This window comes from Panulirus ornatus, chromosome 31, assembly GCF_036320965.1.
Source record: "Panulirus ornatus isolate Po-2019 chromosome 31, ASM3632096v1, whole genome shotgun sequence".
Classification (NCBI taxonomy): domain Eukaryota; kingdom Metazoa; phylum Arthropoda; class Malacostraca; order Decapoda; family Palinuridae; genus Panulirus; species Panulirus ornatus.
The window spans coordinates 6018565-6043291 of record NC_092254.1 but is presented as its reverse complement, the minus strand read 5'-3'; the positions used below and the strand labels follow the sequence as shown (position 1 = coordinate 6043291).

Sequence of the window (24727 nt, the reverse complement as noted above, 5' to 3'; positions counted from 1 at the left end):
GTGATTTAGGTTGTAGTGCTGCCGTAACAGTGACTTTGGTTTTGTTGCAGCCATAGCGGTGATTATGGTTGTGGTGCAGCCGTAGCACTGATTATGAAAGGAGGAAAATATGTTGAGGGTGCCTCCAAACCAAGAGAGGTGATGCAGCCACGGTAAACCAGCAGTTGAGGTTGTGTATTAGACAGAGAGAAGCTTATCTTGCTCTTAACGCAGGTTTCCCGGCAGAAGATAATGACACAGATAACAACACACACACACACACACCGTCGGCTTTTACTCTCTCCTCAGCCATACACTGAGGCAAACCCTCATCCAGGCAGCTAGACAGACCAGCCATCTATGTGTCAGTAAAAAGATGCGGAGGCTTTGTCAGACAAGAGACATTTCTCCGTAAATGTAAAAAGTTAAGACACTCTAGGAGTAATGGAAAGGAAGGCAAATATATGACAAAACGTTACTGATGAATGACGAGGTATGCTGGTGTATATGTGTATACACTTACACACCTGAAGAGCATGACTGGCAAACAAGAGAACAGACGGAAAGGTAGACAGGCAGACATAAATATATAACGCTAACGGGAAGCAGGAAGACGTACATACACATTACATGAAGACTGATGGACAATGAGGCATAAAATATAATCACTAGGGCATACATGGACACACACAGACTGAGGCAAGGTCAGACAAGAAGCCATACAAACATGAAGACTAACGGAAAGGCAAACAGACATGCATACAAAAGTAGCATACAGACCGACAAAGGGTAAGGGACTACAAACAAAGGTAAAGGGAAAGATAGGCCAACACACATACAAACCTTCAGTGAGGGGGGGCCCCGACCTCATCAGTCACCACTACGGGAACAATGCACCACCATTGTACTGCACCTTCACGAGTTCATATTCTCCAGAGCCAGAAATGCTTGATGGCTGACAAAGGCGTCATCTCCGATACATGATCGACAAGCAGGCCCCATGCACCTGTATAATAACCACTTCCTATAATGGTCTTTCCATTATTGCCATTACACGACTACACTGTGAGTAATTCACTTCTGCGCCCCATCCGTCAAATGACTACAATGTCTTCGGTTTAAATAATGATTCTGCTTATCATGAAAACACACTCTGTACGTACAGTTCGCTGGTATAGGAAGCGGCACATTATGTTGGCTGTTGAATAAGGCTGTACTGGGCTGAGGAAAACTGGATGACAGAGGCGAGTATTGTGTCGTAAGCCTCATATACTGATGGTGACTTGGTAAGCTTGATGAGTTAAAATGAGGAAGTAGTCTATATCTGACCAATCCAGCGAGGATGGCTGAGTAATGGAGGAGTCGCTGGTGATGAAGGATGAGTCAGGATGACCGGGAAAGGTGGGCGTTACTGCAGTGTGGAAGGGTAGCGGATGGGAGTGTCAGAAGCGGGGAAACGACTGAAGGGCGCTGCAGTTAGTGTGGTAAAAGCGGCAGCATTTGTACCCTAACCAACCAAACAGATGGTGTGGTGGGCACGGCGGCAAGTGTGGTTAACGGGGTGGTAACAATAGTGAAACGAAGCAGCAAGTGTACTGAAACGAAGCAACAGCTGTGGTGAATGAAGCAGCTGGTGTAGTGGGCACGATGGCAAGAGTGGTTGACGGAGGAGCAGGGTGTGCTAGGCTGCAGGCTTGGTGACAGCAGGTGTTATAAGTGAAGTAGCGTAAAAATGACCGGTACAGTAGTGGGCGTGGCTCCGTTGAAATGGACAGTAAGTTGGCCCCGCCCACACTCCACCAGTGCTGCGAAGGGCCGACAGCTGGCACTGTCGCTATTCTGTCTCTTGCACACCAGTTACAATACAGTTGTCTTGATCATTTTTTTCTTGGATCTAATTGTTTCAAGCTCACCAATCGATCCCTCATAAACAGCATCATAAGATATCCTTTCCTCAAAGTATTTCATATCCCGTGAATTCTCATGCCTGACTCAACAATAACTCTTACCTTCAGAGTTCTCTGTACTGGTAAAGATCTTCCTTTAATGATATCGTTAACATATCCTATTTGTGTAGTACCAGATGGCAGCTCGTCCTCCAAAATAATATTCAACATATTGAAAAGGTGTAGGACTAAGTAAACCCTTCGTGTGGGGTTCCTAATTTTACGTCATATTCTGTTGAGTACGCTGAAAATACCTTCTTAACTGTTTTCCTTGATAAATATCTCTCTATCCATTTTAGGAAACATCCTCCTACTTCCATCTTACATGAGGAGTACAGTAGGTTGCGAAAAAATAAACATTGAGAGCTGTTGTTACAGCATGCTGTAGTAAACTGTGAGGACTACAACAGGTTTAAAACAGTCTGGAGCAACTTGTAGTGAACAAGGTAGTTATCGACAAATGATTGTAGAGGACGAGGAACAAAATAACAACAATAACAAATTACAATAAACGAGAAACTAACGACATGATGGAGAAAACAGAAAACAAACAGCAAAAGCAAGGTGTGGTAGAGATGGCACAAAGACAGCATTGAGGCATAATGTAATAAACAAGGATCACAGCAACAAGAGGTTGTAATAACTGAAGACAACAGTAAGATACAGTCAACAAGAAACAATAGGCTGTAGTAAACAAGTAACAATGGCAGCAACAACAGGTTGGAGTAAATAAGAAACAAAGACAGCCGGAGATAATGATAACGGCGTGACACGTGGAGTTAAGCGCCTCATTAATAACGGAGACCTGAAGCCGCTATTACACCACCGCAAAGGAGGGGAGTTGGCAGGGCAACATGGAGAGTAAACGCTGAGGACAAGTAAGGGAGGATGTGTGACGGTGAGGCCTGAGTAAGGGGCAGAAGTGAAGAGTCTGGATGATGTAAATCGCTGAGAAGCAAGGTCATGGTGGGGTACCTGTCTCACGTGTTCTCTTCTTCCTCTCCCGTATCGTATCATCCCTCCCCGCCTCCTCAGTGACCTCCTGAACCGTCTTGCGGGTGTCTTCCCCGTCCCTGCTGGCGTACCGAGCCAGCCACAACCCTATCTTCTCCCATACTACAGGTTAAGAGCCACGACCTCCCACAAAGAGAGAGAGAGAGAGAGAGAGAGAGAGAGAGAGAGAGAGAGAGAGAGAGAGAGAGAGAGAGGCGGCGGTGGTCGTGAGGAGAAAACAGTCGGGTTCTCCCGTCTCTGCTTTTTTGCTTCGTGGTTTCTGTCATTCATGACTACCTCAACGTGCTGTTGTTTCTCCTCAGAACATACTGAAGCAAACCCTGCACGTACTGATAACATTCATGTTTACTCTAACCCCGTGAGCACGACCGTACGATCCTTGGTTATGGATGGCCTGGCGTTAGATCTGGCCCTTTATGGCCACGTCAAAGGCCCGGCCTTATTTTCAAGGATCACATCGTCGTGTTCAAATGGTTGGTTAACCAACCTTCCTTATGTTGCCAATACAGCAACCTGGTTTGTGCGGACCAGTGCGCGGTGCCGCCCTTATCCGCGGTGGGAACGTGACACGGGGACTGCGAGCTCTGCGGTACGACATTTCTCACGCTAGGGAAGAACTGGCTGCAGATTTCTCCTCCGGCAACGCGGCGCTGCTCCAGATCTATCGTTCGTTATAACGAGGCCAGCGGGCGGGCAGGCGGCTGGTGGAGAAGGATATGCGCTCGGCGTATTACCTCGCATTACTGCACGTGCCGCACTCTCCCTGGCCTCTTGGTCATACCTGGTGCCTCGGGTCCTGGCGACAGGTGTGGTTACTACTGCCCTACACGTGGGGAATTGCTAGTAGTACTGCTGCCTCACGGTTAGTAGAGAGGTAGGGCTACTTCTGCTTCATGTGTTGTGGACAGATGGTAGTGCTGGTATTGTGGGGAGGTGCTACAGTGTTACTTCCAGCTCAGGGGTTGTAGACAAGAGGTGATGCTGTTCCTACTCCAGGTGATGTGGTCATCATATGCTAACCTCATGTGTTAGGGATAGGTTTGATGGTTGTATTGTTTTCTGGTGTTATAGTGGTGGTGGACGGTAAAATGTTACTCCTGCTGCAGGAAATTTGTAAGCAAGATAAGCGTGACAGCCATGATAGACGGGAGTGAGTCAGTCCGAGCAGGGAGGTGGATGCAGCCAAGCAGCTGATGGTTTACTGTTGTTCTTAACTCCTTGAACACGACGATTTGACAGCCTAGCCTTTGACCTGACTCTTAGGTATTAAGCCTGATCATCATACCCAAGGTCATCATACCGTCGTGCTCAAGGAGTTCAGAACAGTAAACGATAGATACAGTGACGACCAGGTTTGTGGAGTTATATGTCTGCTTCACAGTAGGTATTAGTGAGATAGACAGGCCTGCCAGTTGTTAGAAGCAACAAGTGTATGCTGCTACAGCTGGTAACTTCGTCCATACCACCAAGAGCTAATGATACTGAATCCATCGTTAACGGAGCCTGAAGGGGTTGGTAGCATGGGCCGAGTCGGTAATAAGACTATCCATGTTATACCAAAATACACAACTTACCACATTTACGTACAACTGTTACCTGCAAGTTCAATAACTGACAAAGTACGAAGAAGAATGTTGTGGACACATACATAACGGGTCTGAAAGCAGATGAGAGAATCTGACACCTGACACTCGGTAAAATGATTCACCTTCGTACACTGGTTATCACTTGGTGATGCGCAACTACTGTGTGTTGTTACAGTGGGCAAGTGTGGCCGCGATGGAGATGCAGGAGTAGAGGTCGGGGAGGGGGAGGGGGTGCCGCCCGGGCCCACCACACAGGTAGCCGCTACAGGTGGGACGGGGCGTGGCGACTTAATTGACTTATGATGGTTTAATGGGAAGTGGGCGACGGCTGAGGCACAAAAACTGGCCGTTTACCTCATCTCCTGTCTCTCCCTGTGGTCCCGCTAATGTTGAATTAGGAAGAGAAACCATCACATGTTTGGCTACACTGGCTGGTGATGACAGGCTGAGTTACGGAGGCCAGCTTCCGCTCCTGGGAACGTGCAGCCTGTACATTACACTGTGAATTTAACATGAATGAATTATATCTCGGTAACAACTGTGCACGAGGTGGAGCACTCGGCAAGACGGAGGCACAATCGTCCAAACATGACCAGATGATGGCTGAGCAGGACATTGGCACGGCATCTTGTGCACGGCGTTACGGCCCTTGGATGTGAATGTCTGACCTTGGGTGTGAAGTTCAGGTCAAAGGTCACACGCCATTACAGCCAAAGGTTGTATCGCCGTGCTCAAGGGGCTAAGACGACTTTCACCCAATATGTCATTACTGACACTCAGTACTAGACGTCTTCACACATTCCCCTCCTCATTATTAGTACCAGAGTGGCGGAGTTCTGCTCGGGTGGCTGTTTCAGAACGCACGTAGAATTCTTAAGTTTCTAGTGATGTGGTTTATTACAGAACAAGCGCAGGTTCATGGCTGGTCTTTGACCATCGTGTGTTTATGTTTGTGTGGCACTGAGGCAGCGTCGTGTAGAGAGCATGGGATAATCTTGGCTGGGCAAAGTGTTATATGCATCTGGTAAAGTGCGGTGGATTCACCTTCGTCATGCCAGTCGCTAAGCATGCACATCTACCGTCACGCGACATTGCATCACGGCCGACGTCATGATGAGTCTGCATGACGCCTGTTGTCATCGTCGAAATTCAGAGGGAAAGGCTCGCAATATGAAGACCGCATGTACTAGTCTATCACCAGAGTAGATTCTCTCACCAATGATGACAGTGTAAGGGAAGAGTTATACAATGTGGCACCTCGAGGCGGAAGGTGGTGGTGTGGCGGGTGAGAGCTCCCGGACAGCCGGTGAGCTCCAAGGAATGACAATGGATGTGAACCACCACCATGGGGCTGACCCTCCAGCCTGCTTGGCATCCCCCAAGCTTACACCTTACACCTGCCCACACATCTACCAGGCCATGCCAAGCCACACCCACATGAATTCGTTACTGTGTGATATTAAAGCGACTGTGTGATTAATATAATTTACCATTTTTCTGTTACGGGGAGGGAGTTTTACACTCGTGTGGCCCTATTAACCATACACATGTACCAGGCTTTTACCCATGCCTGTGTATATAGTACACCCAGTGTGTGTGTGTGTGTGTGTGTGTGTGTGTGTGTGTGTGTGAGGTGGGGATGGTAAACGTTTTTTAATCCACATGTATTAAACATATCAGTAAGACCCAGTATAGCAAAATGATCGTTTGTATTATCTAAAGGTTTGGTCTTTCCACCAAGATTTGATCAAATTTCACGCACTTTGCGAATACGGAGGAAAAAAACAATGATAAAGATTGTATTCTTATGATGTAGCTGAAAAATTAGGAGAATTCTGTAATAAGATCAGAAGGCAGACCGCATCACACACACTTAGCGTGCACGTGTAAGATGAGGTTGTTACAACATTTCAAGGGACTTCTGTATCACGGTAGGAGTCCATTAAGATTCTCCTCTTTCAAGGTGAACATCATCCGGCAGTCGCCAGTTGGTGGCTATGATAACTATATGGTCTTTCAACGCCTAGAACCTCACGTTACGGACCAGGAGTACGACGGTTCGAACCGTGCATCAAGTCGAAAGCAAGGTCATCATACCTATGGGTCGTACTCTCGTGCTGAAGCTTTTGAAATCTCTTAAGCTCTTTCCTGTCCGTCTGTATGTTGAGCCACAACACCGCAGGAAGGTTTACAGTGCATTTGGTAACTTCCTGAACTGCTTTTGATAATATATAGGAACCACAATGTTCAGGGAAGGTCTTCGGAAATAATTCAGAGGTGGCCATAACAAGCACTTTTATCCTTCAGACAACAGTTACGAGCTGCTTCGTCACCTTGTGACAAGAGTTTCTCACTAACTCTTGCTGTAAGTCGTCCTCCAACTCCAGCTGATTCCTTATTGTGTGATCCAAATTTTCGTGAACCATTTTCTTTCACTTTTTATTATCATTACTAATAATTACAATTATCATCATTTTCATAATCGAATGGTATGCCTTCCTCTGCCAGTGAAAAGTGTGTGTGTGTGTGTGTGTCAATTAAGAGGAGAGATCACATACGTGTTGGCTCGTCTCTTCATGTCATATACAGGTACCATGTCTTTAACGTGTTTAAACGCACACACCTTGCCTGAGTCAGGTGCCTATTTATCGACCAACCTCGAGATGAAGATGAACAGCTGGGATTGGTTGAGGGCAGACTGTTGCACCCACGATTCGAACCCACGTGGGCCCCTTGTTGATTATGGTCAGTAACGCTGATCACTACAGCACGCGTGTGTGTGTGTGTGTGTGTGTGTGTGTGTGTAAACAACTGATACCACACACTTAACCACTGATAAATTTTAACTGTTGGCGTAGTAGAATTACAGGATGATATGGTTCATAATACACGGGTAGTGGAGCCAGGAAACGACCCCGCCAGATAACGTAATTTCCACCCTCTGTTTTCCCTTCAACACGCGAGATCTGACGCCGTAGTGGAGGGTTGTCGGGCTACGAACATGTCGGCTGCTGATTCCTCTGATGCCAAGGTGACCACAATGATGCTGGTGACTACACAGTTATAATATCTTCCAACAGTATGAGCCAATAAAAGATTGCTTTAATATTTTCATTATGATGCATTGTTTTGACTTGGAAACCTTAATCAGCTAAAAATGTGGCCACGCTGGAAACTGTTGCAATCGTCATTGTCACAAAGCCTGGTGTCGTAACGTTAACAGTGCTGGGACGGCTCAAAGATGAGTTCCACAGTTATCAACCATGAGGTGGTACAGTGCTGCTGGTGAATACTAATCGTCCTTTTATATGCACCAATCCACACGCGAGTTTTCCTTACGTAGGCTCGTCAGATCTGTATTACTGCTCGACATGTAATGTATAATAAAGGTTGCAGTACTCGGCCCACTTTTTTTTCAGACACTTTTTCAGTGTAAAACATCACGAATATTTTGTGTACTTCCAATTAAGGGACAATGCATATCTACTTGTTTTTCAGAAAGGCCTGATGCCGATATTACCCTGTGTTACACCAGGCCACGATAGCATGTATGTTAATAAGAATTATGTAGATTTTAAAATCATTTTTATCATTATTGTTGTCTTTTACCCGGTGAGCCTGAGTGAAAAGGTTGTCAAAAGTGTCGCTTCAGCATCCCTCCCTCACGCGCCTGCATTCTCATGAACCTTCCCGTTATTATCATTATTATTATTATTATTATTATCATTATCATTATTATTCGAACTCGAGGATCACACTTAACCAACGGTCGTTTATGAGTGATCCTAGGAAATGCTTCTACTGTATTTCAGGGAGCGTGACTTCCAAAAGAACTGGTGCCCCATCCCTTGACTCGCTGCACGTACAGACAACCAAACATTAGAAATGATAATAACGAATACGATGATGAAATTACAATTTATCTACGTACGTGTGACGACACAAGACTGGTTACTACCAAACATTAGAAATAATAATAACGAATACGATGATGAAATTACAATTCAACTACTTACGTGTGACGACACAAGACTGGTTACTATAATGATGACTTAAACATCGGAAGAGGTGGGTAAGAGAACGGTATTTATTGACAGGATTGGTAAATGATACCATGTCAGTAGTGAATCTCGCCGCTCCCGCCCGCCTTCCTCGGCAACACCCTGAGAACACCCGGCTCAGCCCCTCATAGGTAACTCTGATGGGACATAATTATCGTGTAGAGAAAGAATGGCGTCATCTCATCTTGTTCATGACTGGTAATTTCCCAACAGTGACCGGATACACTGTCAAGGCAACAGCCATTATCTTCTGGTGTTTCACTCTGAGAAAGATGTAATTAATGGTTGGTGGTTTATAAATTACGTTAGTGAAGGGGTCGGTGTGAGAAAGTGGCCCATCAGGGTACTGGTGAAACAGGACAGTCGCACGACACACTCCCCAGTCACTTTAACGAGAGAGCCGACACTTCGCTTCCACGTCTTCTCCCGTACGATGGCGACAGTCATTGTCTCACAGATGTTTACACGATGCTATTAGCCAGTCGGTGGAGTAACGACCGTATGATGTTATCCATCTGGCCTGAAATATATAACATTAACTCCCTGAGCACAACGGCACGACCTTTGGGTAGGATGACCTGGCCTTTGACCTGAATCTGTAGTACTGTGGTCAAGGGTCTTACCACCATAATGGGCTGTTAGGGTTAAGAACATCACCTGACATGAGAGTTGTCAGACGCGACGATGACTTACGCTCTCACTGGACAGTCGGTTGTATAAGTACTATGGTCTTACTTGAACTATTAGTGGAGTCTACTTAGAATCTAAGCGCAGCACGCGCCTGGCTACTGCCTCTCACAGCTTGTCTGTGGAGACCAGTCACACGAGGACTGACAGATGTGATACCTCCTTCAACCGTACATTGTCGTTCCACTGTAGGAGACGGCTCTACAAACACGTGAGGAGCTCGTATCAATTCTTCCTGCATTTTCTTTTACGCCAGTTATCTTGCCTTTCATCCGAGGCGGCCATGACCTGGGCATGATTCTGTCCGTGCCACAGCGGCTGCTATAAAAAAAATATACATGTGGAAGGTTTCATAAACACATGACAATAATTACAAGCAGGGAAAGACATGCATGTTGATACATTGCTCGTGTCACTTGGGAGTACTATTGTTCCCATAATAAACAAGACAACGGCAGTGTAAGGAAGGACTCCATAAACACGAGGATTATTGGGAGGACTCGGCAGCCTCTCACTCGTTGCTCCCAACACCTCGTACGATGTATTAACTTCACGGCACCATAGTCAAGTCCTCGTCTGCGGGTCTGGCTGACACCCCACTCGCTTCCACAGAGTTTTTAATGTTAGCTTTGTTTCAGTAATATACTTTAAATCAGATCATCCTCTCGGAACAGTGGCTGGTTATCATAGTGTCTTTAGGGATGGTAACGGTCATGTTACTCCGGCAAGAGCCCCTGAGTGTCCTGCGGTCATGTAAAAATGTATTTAAATATGATGAAGATAACTTGATTACAAATGTGATTGTATTATCAATATAAGTTGCTCTCACGTATGTGGTAGCACCGCAATCAATTATGTATTCAAGCAACCAAGACGTCACATTTGTGTGCTGTCAGCTGCAATTATGACACACGTATGTGCTGCAGGGTGCAGGGTGATGAGGCGTCAAGTTTCACTACAGGTTGTTGGAGGGACAAAAGGTCGCCATGGGGGTAATATTCATGAATACTTTACAACTTGGTGATTTTTAAGAGGTGTATGATTTACAAGGGATATGATTAAGGTCATCATACCTCTAAAGCTATATTATTGATAGTAATGATAATAATAATAATAATAATAATAATAATAATAATAATAAATAATGATAATTACTCCCATTATTATTAGTTATGTATATGGGTGAGGTCAAGTGCACGGCGAGCACTAATTCCTCAGGTGTATGCAAGTCTTCAAAACGGGACAACTCTGTTGTCCTTTCACAGAGCTCATGCCATCTCCTGGTTAAAACTGAGATGTGGGAGAATGGTACTTATGTTTGTGTTATGATTATGAACTGGGCATATGCCTTACAACCTTAACAGTTCACCATACAACTCTCGACCTTGCTGAAACCACAGAGAGCTTAGTTATCTCTGACTCTAATCCTCACTAATGACCCTAACTACTTTGGGACCAGATGCAACAAACTTGTCTTTGAAACCAGGGTACAGATATGTGGTTCTCCGAAAACATGAGCCAAATTCTCATCAGAGAAAGAGACCGTTGAACACCATATCTTTGACTGTCTAGCGTAAGTTCAGATAATCAGGAAAGAACGAAGAGATGCCTCTCAAACAAGAAGAGTGTACAGTCCAGAGCAGAGGGATGGAGCAGGGCGGGTGCAAGCGTCCACGATAACTCACTACAGAGTTACACAAGGCCACAGTGAGGAAACAGGATATGGTCAAAACTAGGAAGACCGAGGGATACGACCATTGGCCACCTGCCCCAGAGGTTGTCAACCAAGCGACAGCTGACTGACACTTCAGGATAGGAAGGGCTTAAGACATGCGGCCTTTAAATTCATAGCTGGGTTACTCCATTATCACGGTGTGGCAGGCTCGGCTGGGGACTGGTGCTGCTTGCTGGGTTTTCCAAAGGTGGTGTTTGTTTCTTATATGCTGCCGCTTGAGGTATATCTGCTGATAACATCAATGACGGGCGAGGGGGGTAGAGTGATGGGACAGGTTGTTACGGTGGCTCTAACAGCAGTTTGGCATGTAACCTACAAATTGTTACGCATGCTCATAGTTCACTAAGTTGAGTGTTGATGATGGCTGTAATGGTAATGTTAATATACGAATTGCAGTGATAATATGGTTAAAACGGTGGCTGACTGGTGGTGTGGCAGTACTGCAGGTAGGTATGTGGGTACTAATTCTGAGTATGATAACATGTGGTGAAGCTGGTGGCAGCAGGGGAGGTGGTACAGCGTTAACTTGATATGAGGTAACGTGAAGGCTGTTGACAGTCAGGGCCAGATGGGAGATCCCAGAAAAAATAACATGACAAACAGATAACAAATGATCGCACTTCCCCGAGTGGACACCAAGTTTTTCTGGTGTCAGTTATACCAGATTCTCTCGGGACATCACGTCCACACACGGAGAGGGAGAAGGAGCTGGAGGAGGACAGAGCTGGGGTAAAATGAGGGTAGAGGGAGAGGCAGTAATACGAAAGAAGGGATGGAAGGAGATCAACATTAGTAGAGGAAGTAAGGATGTGTATGTTACAGGTGAGGAGGTACTTCATTGAAGGATCGTAAACATTAAAACTTGATACATCCAAAAAATGTTTTCCTCGTGTTAAAGGCAGCCTCGCCTTCGCTATATATACACACATATTTATATGGAATGTGAAATTTTCCAGACAGGAGGCAGGCCAAAAGGTAAACGTGTCTGTATGTATGTTCCAGGGCATGCCGTCGTCAGGAAACGGGGCCTTAGCTCAGCTGGGCTCGGGGGGAGTGAGCGTCAGCCTCTCGGAACTCAACCCCCACTTCGTTTGCGTCCTCTGCTTCGGATACTTCGTGGATGCCACCACCATCACCGAGTGTATGCACACATGTGAGTACACCTTTATTACACGTTTCCATTTCCTTCCGGTATGCTAGTGTCACTGATGCATTCCTTTGAAGACGGCGGTACAACCGTGGAGTATGATGGAATGGCCTCTGACTTCTTTACCCTTAAGGGTCAGATCAGAGGCTAAGGTCATCCTACCCAAGGATCGCACCGTCATGTTCAAGGGTTAATGTTCTGCTACTACTACTACGAGTGAGAATAGTAGGACCTGACCGCCAGCTGCTCTTTGATGACCGTCACTCTTTGGTGGGTATGAGAGTGAGCGAGACGGAGAATTAATTGGCGGAACTCAGAATTAACGAAAGTTATGCTCAAACGATGTGTGAGACTGGTGCAATTCTTTAATACATATACATGTAGGTTCTTCAACCATGCTACAGGTACGGCTTTCAGAAAATAACGTAGAATGAATCAAAGAATGATGTATGTATCTTTGACTACAAATGAACAGAGAAAGGGATAGAAAGGGAAAATGCCATGGCTCTACGATTACCTTTATGCTTAGAGTCGTAAACTACGGGAAAGTTTTTCACTCGTGTGTGTGTGTGTGTGTGTGTGTGTGTGTGTGTGTGTGTGTGTGTGTGTATGGTGACGCAGCACAAGCAAAGCGAGTATCTACTTACGAGTGCGCACGACGAAATTTTGCGAAATGGCAAGGCTATAACGAGAGAGAGAGAGAGAGAGAGAGAGAGAGAGAGAGAGAGAGAGAGAGAGAGAGAGAGAGAGAGAGAGAGAGAGAGAGAGACTTTATTAAAAGAAAAAAAGCTCTGCTTAATTAAGCCTCTGAAAATTGGGTTGTTAACACTAAGTAACACAGATTGCTGCTTATGAAGGGAAGAGTTTGATGAACCTGTCAAATGTGTAATGAATGACACGGTACTACATCAGAATGGAGAGAAAATTACAGGGTGCGCTGTACTTTGCTATACCGCGTGCCGGTTTTCTGGTCCCGTCACCAACAATGTTGTCCGTAACGCTGGACAAAAACACACAACACATCTATTAGCATGAACAGTGACAAGTACATACTACGAGTTTGTATTTGGTCGCTAATAAGAATACACCGGTGGCCCGAAAGTGTACGTCTAATGTGTCTAACATATTAACAGTTCTATTCAGTGGACACAGCTGTGCTCTCTGTCCTAGGAAGTCTTTCACGGGAGACCGTAAAGCTGCATCATTTCGCTCTTGCAGCATTTACTGTAGCTAGTAATTATGATGATAGTAAACGAGTGATAGAAGCTTCCTCTTCCAACACTGGGATAAGTTTCAGCAGCACACGCACACAGTCAGTAGATGTTAGTTAGCGTTTATAGCCTCATTATTCCTTAAGAGCTCTGAAGGTGTCTTTCTATTGGAGACATATTTATTAAGTTAGGTTATTGTCACTTATAAGCACAGGCTGACTAAATGTACTAAATTATGCACATTTATCATAAATATAACTTGCATTGCTATATCATCTTTCACCTCGGGTAGAACGACACGACCCTGTGAGTACAAGGACCTCAGTCATCGTACTCAGAGATAAAGTCGTAGTTCTGAGGGTGGGTGAAAATGGCAATGGAATTCAAGCCTGGCACGTGATGTTGCCATACCTAGGTCTGCGTGTGCTGTATTTAGAAGGATCAGGTAACCAAATTATCACACTGTGTTTGTGTTGCAGTCTGCAAGTCATGCATCGTCAACTTCCTACGGACGAAACGACACTGCCCAAGATGCGACACCCTCCTGACCAAGTCTCGCCCCTACAACAGTCTCAGGTGAGGCAACTCTCCTCTGCTTTAACAGCTCTCACGTATTCAGGCACGATGGTACCACCCTTAAGCACAAACGCTACGACCCTGTGATAATCCCACTTTTAACCTGACCCTTTTTTTTAAGGTCCAATGTCATCAAAGGTCACGCCGTCATACGGATGGGTTGTACCGTCGGGCTGAACGATTTTTAACTCCTCCGTTCCACATATTTATCTTCCCTGAATGTTGAAGTTATCATTTAGCAGCTTTACCTATAGTCCAGTGTTATTATTGTAATCATACCTATAGTCTATTGTTATTACTGTTGTAATCATGCTTGTCGTTATTATCAGCGATATAGTATTTATATTTCATGTTAGAAACTGTCCTTCAAGACTTACGGTAAGACCTTTGTGGCCAGCTCAGTAGCCGTTGGTGCAAGATTCCATTCTTTTCTTTCCATCTTCATCCTTTAAACATGTTTCCTGGCTGTGTAGAACACAGCGTTTGATAAAAGACAGGTTTTTTCACTTCCTCCAAAATTCATAAATACTTTCCCTTGTCTTTTCTTTTTCCATTTCACAATCTTTTCTATATTTCAATAAAGGCCCGGCCTTGATGTGGACCTTTGTCCAAGACTGGAGCCTTCAACGTAAAGAAAAAAAAAGGACCAAAGTATTAAATGTCTTTCGTGCGCGTGCTCTACGTACATAATACACAAAAATACAATACACGAGGGAATCAATAAATGCTAATGTTCGGGCAGTTTAGTGTTAACGTTTCCTGTGTTTTTGCATGTTCTTCCCGCGTTTTTCACCCCAAGTGTGTCGTCATAACCCTGGGGAGTCGTAAATGACCACAATTTGTCGTAAGAATTACTTAACAGTCGAGGTGATAAATACTGCTCGTAATTTCCGCATGTTTTGTTAATGTGTGTTAAAAGAATATAGTAAAATTTTGGTTTGCTCCATCAACAGAGTTATAATCATTGTAAGTGTTCAGAACGAGTATATCAAAAAACAAATGAAACGGAAAAAGAAAAAGCAAAACCAACGGTAGCGATGCGGGAGATCGCGCTCTAAAGCAGCAGTTCATCTCAATAAATCTAACTGATGCGCGACGCCCGGAGAAAACTGAAGATTGATTGTTGATTCCCTTCTATATGACCGGATAAATATTCCATCGCTTGGAACTTAACCCTCCGGCACTCTGGGAAGGTGGTGCCGTGTTATTGGATATACCCGAGGCTCTTATCGCTTATAACATGATTCTTCCAATCCAACTGTACTTCTGGGCAAGATCAGAGAGCGTGGTCCCGCTTAGGAGGAAATCTCGATACGGTTCCTCAGCTGATGGTGAAGCTTTGCTGGGTGGAACCAACAGGTGGTACACGCCAGCCACAGTGGAACTACCCACGCAGGATGTTCACGTAGCATTAAGATAAACTGGTGTAAGGCAACTAAGCTGGCGACAACACGTGTCAATGCTGCTCTATGGATTCTGAAAGAACAGTTTCAAAAAGAACTAGAACGAACAGGGAGAGTTAACCTGAGCGTGAGTAGACTAATCTAACATCACTACTTTACTGTGCTAAGGTTTTATCAATTTGATCTGGGTGGCTTTTCAAAGGAAATTAAAGTTTCTAAAGATCTGATATGTAAAGAAGGCACTCGACCAAAGTCAACCAAGGCCTAACCTAACCACAATCAGCACGATTAAGTCTGGTTACATAAGGTAGTTGAGAGAGAGAGAGAGAGAGAGAGAGAGAGAGAGAGAGAGAGAGAGAGAGAGAGAGAGAGAGAGAGAGAGAGAGAGAGAGAGAGAGAGAGCGCGAGGTTTATCTCCCAAAGATAATAAGGTTATGTTGTAATTTTTGCCTGATGAACAAATTTGTTATTACAGAGAAAGTGGGGTATTATGCAAATTAGGGCGAGTGAATAATAAAGGGGTGATGGTATGTCGTTGTGTGCGCGTACGGTCAACCATCACTAATTCACAGCAAAAAACCCCTGTGTGTACTTCACTTATTACCTCTTTAATATTACATTACTAACAGCCGCTTGGCTCGAACGCTTGTATTTGCTTAACTTTTTGACGATACCATCCCTGAGCACGATGGTGTGATCCTTGAACACGACGGTACGATCTTTGAGCACGACGGTACGATCTTTGAGCACGACGGTACGATCTTTGAGCACGTCGTCACGATCCTTGAGCATGACGTCACAATCCTTCAGCACGACGGTACGAGCTTTGAACACCATGTTACGATTACGACCCTTGGGCATGATGGCCTGGCATTTGACCGCTTAAACTTCATGCCAAAAGCCAGGCCATTTTACCCAAAGGCTTTTCTGCAATGTCGAGGGCTCAGTGGATTAAAGAATTTAAGACCCAGTTGGACTACGAAATAAGACCCTTCGTGTAATATTAGCTTTATGTACATTCTTCCCTGAAATATCCTTTGTACTTTTTTCTAAACCAGAACAGATTTCCACAGTGTATCCAGTACAGGTAACTACAGTTCATGAAATGTTACGAGTGAATTCCTGATTCATTGTGAAACGTTAACCTCTTGAGCAGGACAGTATGGTCCAGCAACACAACGGTATGATCGCTGGGGATAATGGACTGACCCTTGACTTGACCCATAAAGGCCAGGTCAAAGGCCACACCACATACGAGGGTTGTACCGTCGTACTCATCAGGTTAAAGTACATTACACGGAAGCCATCGCTATCATTATCACGTAAATTTTTTCTGTATCTACCACACGTCACTACCATCTCCATCGTAACACCACAATGTGTTACTACTATCTTTACTATTGAGCTACAGTGTGGCATTACCATCTCCATCGTAGCAACGAAATGCGATACTATCATCTCCATCGTAACACCACAATGTGGTACTACCACCTTCACAACAGCACTACACTGTGGTACTACAATCTCCATCGTAGCACCATAGTCTTAAGTGCCACCACTGACATCCCCGCTACCCTCCCTCACCCTACCATTTCCACAGCTAACCTTTGTTCCTTCAGCAAACCCACAACATTCTTGTTGACACTTTCTCGGTCAGTACAACGACTACGACCAACACTACCAACAGTTCCTCCATTACCACAACAACCACTGTCACTACCACCACCAGGAATAACGTTTCCTCTATCACTACAGCGACGCCCACCACCATTTCCTCCATCATTACAAGGACTGACACCCTCACCGTCAACACTGGCCCCACCACGGTATGTCCCAACACTGTGTCCACAACCATCACCACGGATGCTTATAACCTTCTCCCCACAGTTACAGCGGCACCACCACCACTCACATCCTTCTTGTCACCATTCCAACAAGCACCATCATAGCCATTATTTCCACCGACATCACCATAAACTCCCCTTCCCCCTTCACAAACACAAACTCTTTTACATCACATCAAACACCACCAACACCTCTTCCTCCATCATTACAACATACAGCATTATCTCCACCATCACCACCTCCCCACACTTCATCATGACAACATAGTACACCATGACCACCAATAACCTGACCTTCGCCACCAGTCCTCCCTGCTCTACCCATTACAATATACTTGAGCGCCACTACCAAGGGTTTATGATGATTACCTTAGCAGAAAAAACTAGGGTTTATTGTGGTAGGTTCCACGGTTCCTTCAATCTGCTCCAGCCACCGAGATTGATAGTTTCGTGGTCCACAAGATATGGTTTATATCCTCTCCATAGTCATGTCATGGCTGGTTCTCGGTTTATTTGTAACAGTGGTGGGTTTAGCGGGAAAGTCCCGAGGGTGTATGGTCTACAGATGGATCTCAGTGCGTCAGGAATGTTCCCTAGCTTTACCGTTGTGGTTTAGCTGTTGGTTTCCTTTGGGTTGTACCGATGGCGGGCTCTGTTGGATTCCCTATGTGCATCACGGTGACTGCGTTGCCCGGCTCCTGCTTTATACCACTGGAGTTTGGTTGGGATTCATCCCTCCATACCACCCACGTTAATGGCGGCGGTTCCTCTTGGTTTATACCAGTGGGTGTCTTAGCCATTCCCCTTGGTTAATTCCTGTACCAGCTATTCCTCTTGGTTTATACCAGGGGGTGTCTTAGTTGTTCCCCTTGGTTTATTCCAGTGTGCCAGCGGTTCCTCTTGGTTTATACCGGTGACTGCAATAACTGGCTCCCCTTAATCTGCACCAGCCGTTGTGTGAGCCAGTTTTCATCATATTTTCAAGCTTTTAAATGTTTCCAACCAAAGCTCTTTACTGGTTGCGTTTTCCAACAGCCAGGCACAGTTACCCGCCAATCACAATTAATCTATTGAACAGTTAAGAGATTTATGTTATGTACATTAATTGCACACACACACGTGTATATATATATATATATATATATATATATATATATATATATATATATATATATATATATATATATAATCTTCCCAGGACAGATGAAGTTGAGTCCTACTTCTTAACTCTACAAATCGAGATGTTTTTGGTAGACAGTTCTTGTCGAGTGTGATAACTGGTTCTCTCCAGATGTGTGAACAGAAAGGTAAAAGGTAACTGAAATTGGTTGTGTTCAGCGATACGTGTGGCTGTGGTCGCTGGTAGCAAATTCTTTTCAAGGATTATTTATGGCGGATATTTATTGTGTCAAGCCTTATGGATGAGGGGCATAGCTCGTTTTACGACGGTGGCTGAGGCTCGTTAAGAAAAGCGGATGCGGTGGGTAAAAATTCACTGGCCGATGATTAACCCTTGAACACAAAGGTACGATCCGTGAGCTTATCAGTATGACCCTTGGGTTATGATGACCTGACATTCAAGGGTCATATGCTGGGGTCGTATCATAGGTGTTACGGATAATGAATATGATGGGAAAGAACTGACTGGATGATCATTAAGGTACATGTATCTGTTAGTGCTTTAGTCCCTCTAGTTTTCAGCTATCAAGTTAATTATTTTATCGTGGAATTAAGAGAAATTATTTATACGATAATGGCAAGATGGCGTAAGAGGTTTGTCGCCAGTACGGAAGCACACTGCTGTGCGGCAGGGCTGGTGGTGAGGCAGAGGTGGAGGCGGGTGGGAGGGAGTGTAGTAATATAAAATGGTGTGAGCTATAAAGGCGACCATCCATCGCTGATGAGCCATGATCATGTTACACCCCCTCCCCCCCTTCTCCCCTCCCCCACCACCCACACTACCAACCTCTCCCTCTGATCCTCCTCCGGCCGCTCTACCCCGCTCTCCTCACCCTTACCAATTGGTTTAATTTCTGTAATTGTGGAGGGAGCGGGCGGGGAGCGTGGTGGCAGGGGTGGTAGGGAGAGGCCTCCGTAACCTGTGGTGGAGACGCTCACAGCGGACCTGCCTCGCCCTCCTGATGACTCTACCAGCCACCGGCGCTGTCGCCGAGGTGTACTGCACCACTCACCGCCACCATCGGCTGCCCACCACAAGCTGGTTATACGCTGGTGTTCCTATGCTGGCCTGTGTCTTTATGAGGCAGGCGTGGATGGTGTCTATCAGTTAGGTAGTAGTTATAAGGTAAGGCGTTCCTATATAACAGGTAAACTGGATTTAGGTGATGGAACGATAGGATAAGGCTAGAGCGAAGTTTCCATAAGAGGATAAAGGTAGAGTGGAATGTTTCTATGTGGGCTCAGGCGAGTTTAATGTGGACTTTGGTAGGTGTAGCGAGGCATGTTGGCTGGTGAAGTTGATGCGCTGTGGACAGTGTGCTGGGGTGAGATACGTTAGGTGGGTGTTGTGTGTATGGTGGGTGAGATGGGTGTGGTGTTTATATAGTGGGTGTAGTGTGAGAATGGTGGGTAAGACTGGAGTACTGTGGGTAAAGTGGGCGTGAAGTGGTCTGTGGTTAAGGGAGGTGAAGTGTGTACGCTGGGTAAGGTGGGTAAAATGTGCTTACGATGGGTAAGAAGGATGAAGTGTGGTGTGCATAATGGTGTAGTGTGGTATGTATGTGGGTGAAGTGTGGTAGGAAAGATGAGTAAGGCTGGTGGGATGTGGTTTATGCCAACTGGGTCGGTTGTAGGCGTACGGTATCAAGAGAAGAGTGAAGACGTGTGTAGGTTCTGGTGGGTGTAGAGTGTGTGAGTGTGAGTGGGGTAGTGTGCCTGCAGTGTATCACAGTCACAGTCTACACATCAGCCACGGACCGGCTGACTGATGCCAACGGATAATGAAAATTCGCCTTTGTAGGCAGGAGGAATAATGAGCCTCATGGATTTCCTATACCAACCAACTCCAATTACTTTCAACTTTTTCTCTTTGTGACTATAATACGCAACAGAGAATATTCTGAAGTTTACTGTACCGCACAATCCGCACAATTTAGTATCATTAAACAGCTGATAACGATCAAGAGCTTCTCTAGATAATAAATGAGTTGTTGTTTGTTGTTGTTGTTCACCTTTGTGGTTTGTGAGTGACCTACATACTGTGCTTAGGTACTGGTAAGGCTCCTAAAGATGCTAGACCTGTATTCATGGGTCTTCCTACTAAGATATTATAGGTGTGCTTGTACGTTTAGTGACGTAAAGATAAGCTAGGTGTATTAGTAAGCCACTTAGTATGATCATAGATACTGCAGGTATACTAGCAAGACTCTTGCCGTGATTCTAGAAACTGTAGGTATAAGCAATGAAACTAATAGTATGATTCTAGATATCATAGTTATAAAAGTGAGGCTCCTAGTATGATCCTAGATACTATATTTATAATAGTGAGACTGTTAGTATGATCCTAGATACTTTAGGTATAACATAGTATCCGTGCCTCCCAGAAGGCCTTTGATCCCATAGTTATTTTCAGAACCGTATCTTATCCTCCTATAAATATAAGGTAGACAGCATTAATAGCCACTACATTTGTCAGTACTTGATTCAGTGAAAATGAGCGGATAGCGAGACATGGCCTATTCCATTTATGTCAGTGTAACCTGGAATTTCATATTCGGTAAGGAAATCTCTTCTTAAAATCTAACCAAGATGCAGAGATACGAGTTACATCATAACCAAGATGCAGTGATACGAGTTACATCATAACCAAGATGCAGTGATACGAGTTACATCATAACCAAGATGCAGTGATACGAGTTACATCATAACCAAGATGCAGTGATACGAGTTACATCAAAACTTTCTTCCAAGGCAACGGGCACAAACTTTTGATTTTTTTCACATACTGCAGACACACACACACACACACACACACATACATATACATACACACACACACACACACACACACTGCTCTAATAAATGATACACGAACAACGGATTCATCTGCAAACATCCACTCTTTACCTGCCATGTAAACTGTACCGAAACCAGATCCTATCATCAATAGCCAAGCGCCAAAGAAATATATATATATATATATATATATATATATATATATATATATATATATATATATATATATATATATATATATTCCTGATGACACCTCGCTATGGCGGAAGAGGTAAGCATATATATAATAACAATAACCTAATGATGATTCCCATTTTCTTCATGTTAATACAAGTACAACCTTTCACTGACTACAGTGTATGACTTGATCAATTGCTTTCATCACAAGGCAGTACTTATGATACACAAGTAGGGATTCCTTGTTTAATAATTAGTTAATACTCCTTGCCTGACTGTTCTTTATACTTTTATATAACCAGCACATGAAACGTACCAACCTACACTCGAACACATATGTTGTACACCTCTCACTCATGTACACAAACAAATAAGTTACGACACGTTTCACCACGCACTCAACTTCCTGGTGTGTTGGGTAAACAAATTCCAAATATACGTAGGTCTGCATACACCCAGCAGGAGGTACTCCACACACCCAGCAGGAGGTGCTCCACACACCTGGCAGGAGATAATCCAAACACCCAGCAGGTGTTCCGTACACCAGGCAGGAGGTAGTCCACACACCCAGCAGGAGGTGTTCCACACACCTGGCAGGAGGTACTCCACTCACCCTGCAGGTGCTCCACACACCCAGCACGAGATACTCCACACACCCGGCACTGTATGCTCCACACAGCCGGCAGGAGGTGCTCCACACGTACTGGGCCTCCCAACATACAAACAAACCTGCACACTGGGGACCACCGGCCTCGCCAATCTCCGAGAGAAAGAAAAACCTTTGAATAATTCACCAAGTGCGGCTGTTGCCACTGATGAACAAATTGGTCGGCCTGTTTCTGGGTGAAGTAGGGTCGGGAAGGACGGCCTCACGTGCCCACACCCATGCACAATATCAAGGGAACTTTACCTTCTTGGACGGAGTCAGTGACAATACATTCTTCATACAGGATTCTCTTCCCTTTTTCTACCGTGCGTTTTGCTTCTCTATTGTCTGTTTTCTTGAGTATACCTTTCCTTTGTTCTGACGTTCCATTTTCAGTTTTCTTCTATTCCCCCTTTCCGTTTTCCCTTGTCCCTGTCTTCCAATCTTGTTTTTCTCTCTCATATCAATTGTTTTCCCTTTCAGTCTTTTCCTTCTTTCCCCCTGCCTTTGTCATGTTGTTCGGCCGTGTGCCATTGCAGCACCGCCCGCCCGCCATACACTCTCTCATCGCCTGCTCTTCTCTCTCCCCCACAGGCCTGACAGGGTGATGCAAGCGCTCGTCTTCAAAACAGTTCCCGGTCTGTTCCAAGCCGAGATGCGGAGACGAATCGAATTTTATCAAGGTCACCCGCACGCTGGTAAGTGCTGGCTCCTCCCGCCGCCACTGTTGCTCTGTGGTGGTGCTTGTTGTTGACTTATGGCACATTGTTCGTCTGTGTCTGGTGCCTGTTGCGTACTACGTTTAATGTGTGTGTGTGTGTGTGTGTGTGTAACTGGTGCCTCCCATGTACTGGCTTAATGTACGTGTTTGTCTGTGACTGGTGCCTCCTGCATTGTTGTTGTATGGTGTGTGTGTGTGTGTGTGTGTGTGTCTATTTGAATGGTGCCCCCTGTGTTGTTGTTGAATGGTATATGTGTCTGTCTGTGACTGGTGCCTCCTGCGTGCTTGTTTTATGGTATGTGTCTATTCGTCTGTGTTTGCTGCCTGCTGTTAATTTGTTTAATGGTACGTGTCTGTTTATGTGTGACCGTTGTCTCCTGCGTACTTGTTTAATGGTATGTATCTGTTTGTTTGTGTCTCTTGACTGGCAAGTCGTTGTGTAAGAGGCATGTGGTTAGATGCGGTTGTTCAACACTATGTTTATCTTACTTTATTGATGTGTAAATTTGCTCTTGCATATGAATATTTGTGGTTGTTTGTTTGCGTGTGTGCACTTGTTTACGGTTTTTAACCGGTATGTGGTTGTCATCTGGCGTATGGCCAAATTTAACAAATGTTGCGCCTGTTAATGAAGGGCTTCCTGGCGTGTGGTTTTCTATTGGCATGCAGTTAACTCTGATTGCGTGTGGCAGTATAATGGTGCGTGGTTACCCGGTTATACATGGTTATTTGCGACTGTTGAATGGTGTCCTTACGTATTATCTGAACCGATTTACTTGTCTGTGGTTATGTAATAGTGTGTGTGCCTGTGCTCGATAAATAATTTCTCAAGATTCCATACTTGAACAGGGTGGAATGTAAGGCAAATTTCCTTTGGGTTCGACGACTTATCTCCTTCACTACGAAATCTTAACCCCTCGAGTCGCAGTACTCAAGGGGTTAAGTGGTCGTGCTTAAGGGGTTGGCCGTCAATCGTCCCTTAACTCTTTCTGTCAGTTAAACTTGGACTTGCTCGTAAAACGATCGGTGGTTCGCTGTCCGAGGGTAATGGTTTTTACACCAGGAGGGACGGATGGCTGTCTGGTCTTGGCTCATCCCCTGACGCTTGGTTACAAGACTCGCCATACATCACAGAGGTCGTTGTCTCAAACTGATACTGATATGAGATGCTAAATTTTTCTCCTGTCTGAGCGGGCGTACCTCCAGCCCAGTGATAATCTATTTGTTAAGAATGTGGCTGCTCCGTGTGTCTGTGTCCTGGTGTGTGTGTATACACTTATCTATTTGTCTTGAATGGGTAGGGAGTTCTACGCACGTGAGGTCCCATCCCTCGAACTTTATATAATATCCTGCAACTTTTTACATGTCTGTATGTTGTCTGCATCGACCTCGTCTCCATTCATTCCATTCGTCCATTATTCTTATAAAATTAATTCATGACATCTTTTTTAACAAGCTTCATGCTATACATCATGTCATTCCCAACGGTTCTTTGACTCTGTATATGGATGTGTGCGTGTGTGTGTGTTCTAGCAAATGTATATATGTGCATATTGACTGGTGTTTGGTTATGTGATTTGGATGTATGACGCAAGAGCGGCGAGAGTATTGTGCACTTGTTCTTCGGTGTTTGTTTGGTCACCCGTAACAGTTTACTGCTGACTGAAGTCTGACAGTTTATCACTTTCCTCCCACTTGTGTAGAGGTGTGGTGGTTATACACTGTTGCAAATGCTTGTGTTAGCTTCACGCTTTATGGGTACGCCCATGTGTGTCTGCTTACTGCTCTGTGTTTACCGACGTGAGCTCGTCTACTGCCTCGAGTTTATTTTTTCTGTTGCGCTGAACTTTAAAGATGTGATGTTTACTGGTGTGTGTGTGTGTGTGTGTGTGTGTGTTCACAGGTGACCGACGGGCTCAAGATGAGTGGTTGTGGAATGTGATTTTTATTGCTGGGGTTTGTTCGCTGCCGTGTCACTTTATGCGTGTGTTTGTATACGATGCAAGATTCTTTTTTACT

The 24727-nt window shown here is 44.9% G+C and overlaps 1 protein-coding gene across 1 annotated transcript in view; it reads left to right on the top strand.

The window, feature by feature from the left end:
• LOC139758768 (uncharacterized) overlaps positions 1–24727 on the top strand; it is a 139345-nt gene that overhangs the window by 60662 nt on the left and 53956 nt on the right. Inside the window, exons 2-4 of the mRNA XM_071680547.1 lie at positions 12011–12161; positions 13846–13942; positions 22582–22685. Coding sequence (XP_071536648.1) covers positions 12014–12161; positions 13846–13942; positions 22582–22685 — 349 coding nt within the window. The 5' untranslated portion in view covers positions 12011–12013. The remainder of the gene's footprint in view (positions 1–12010; positions 12162–13845; positions 13943–22581; positions 22686–24727) is intronic.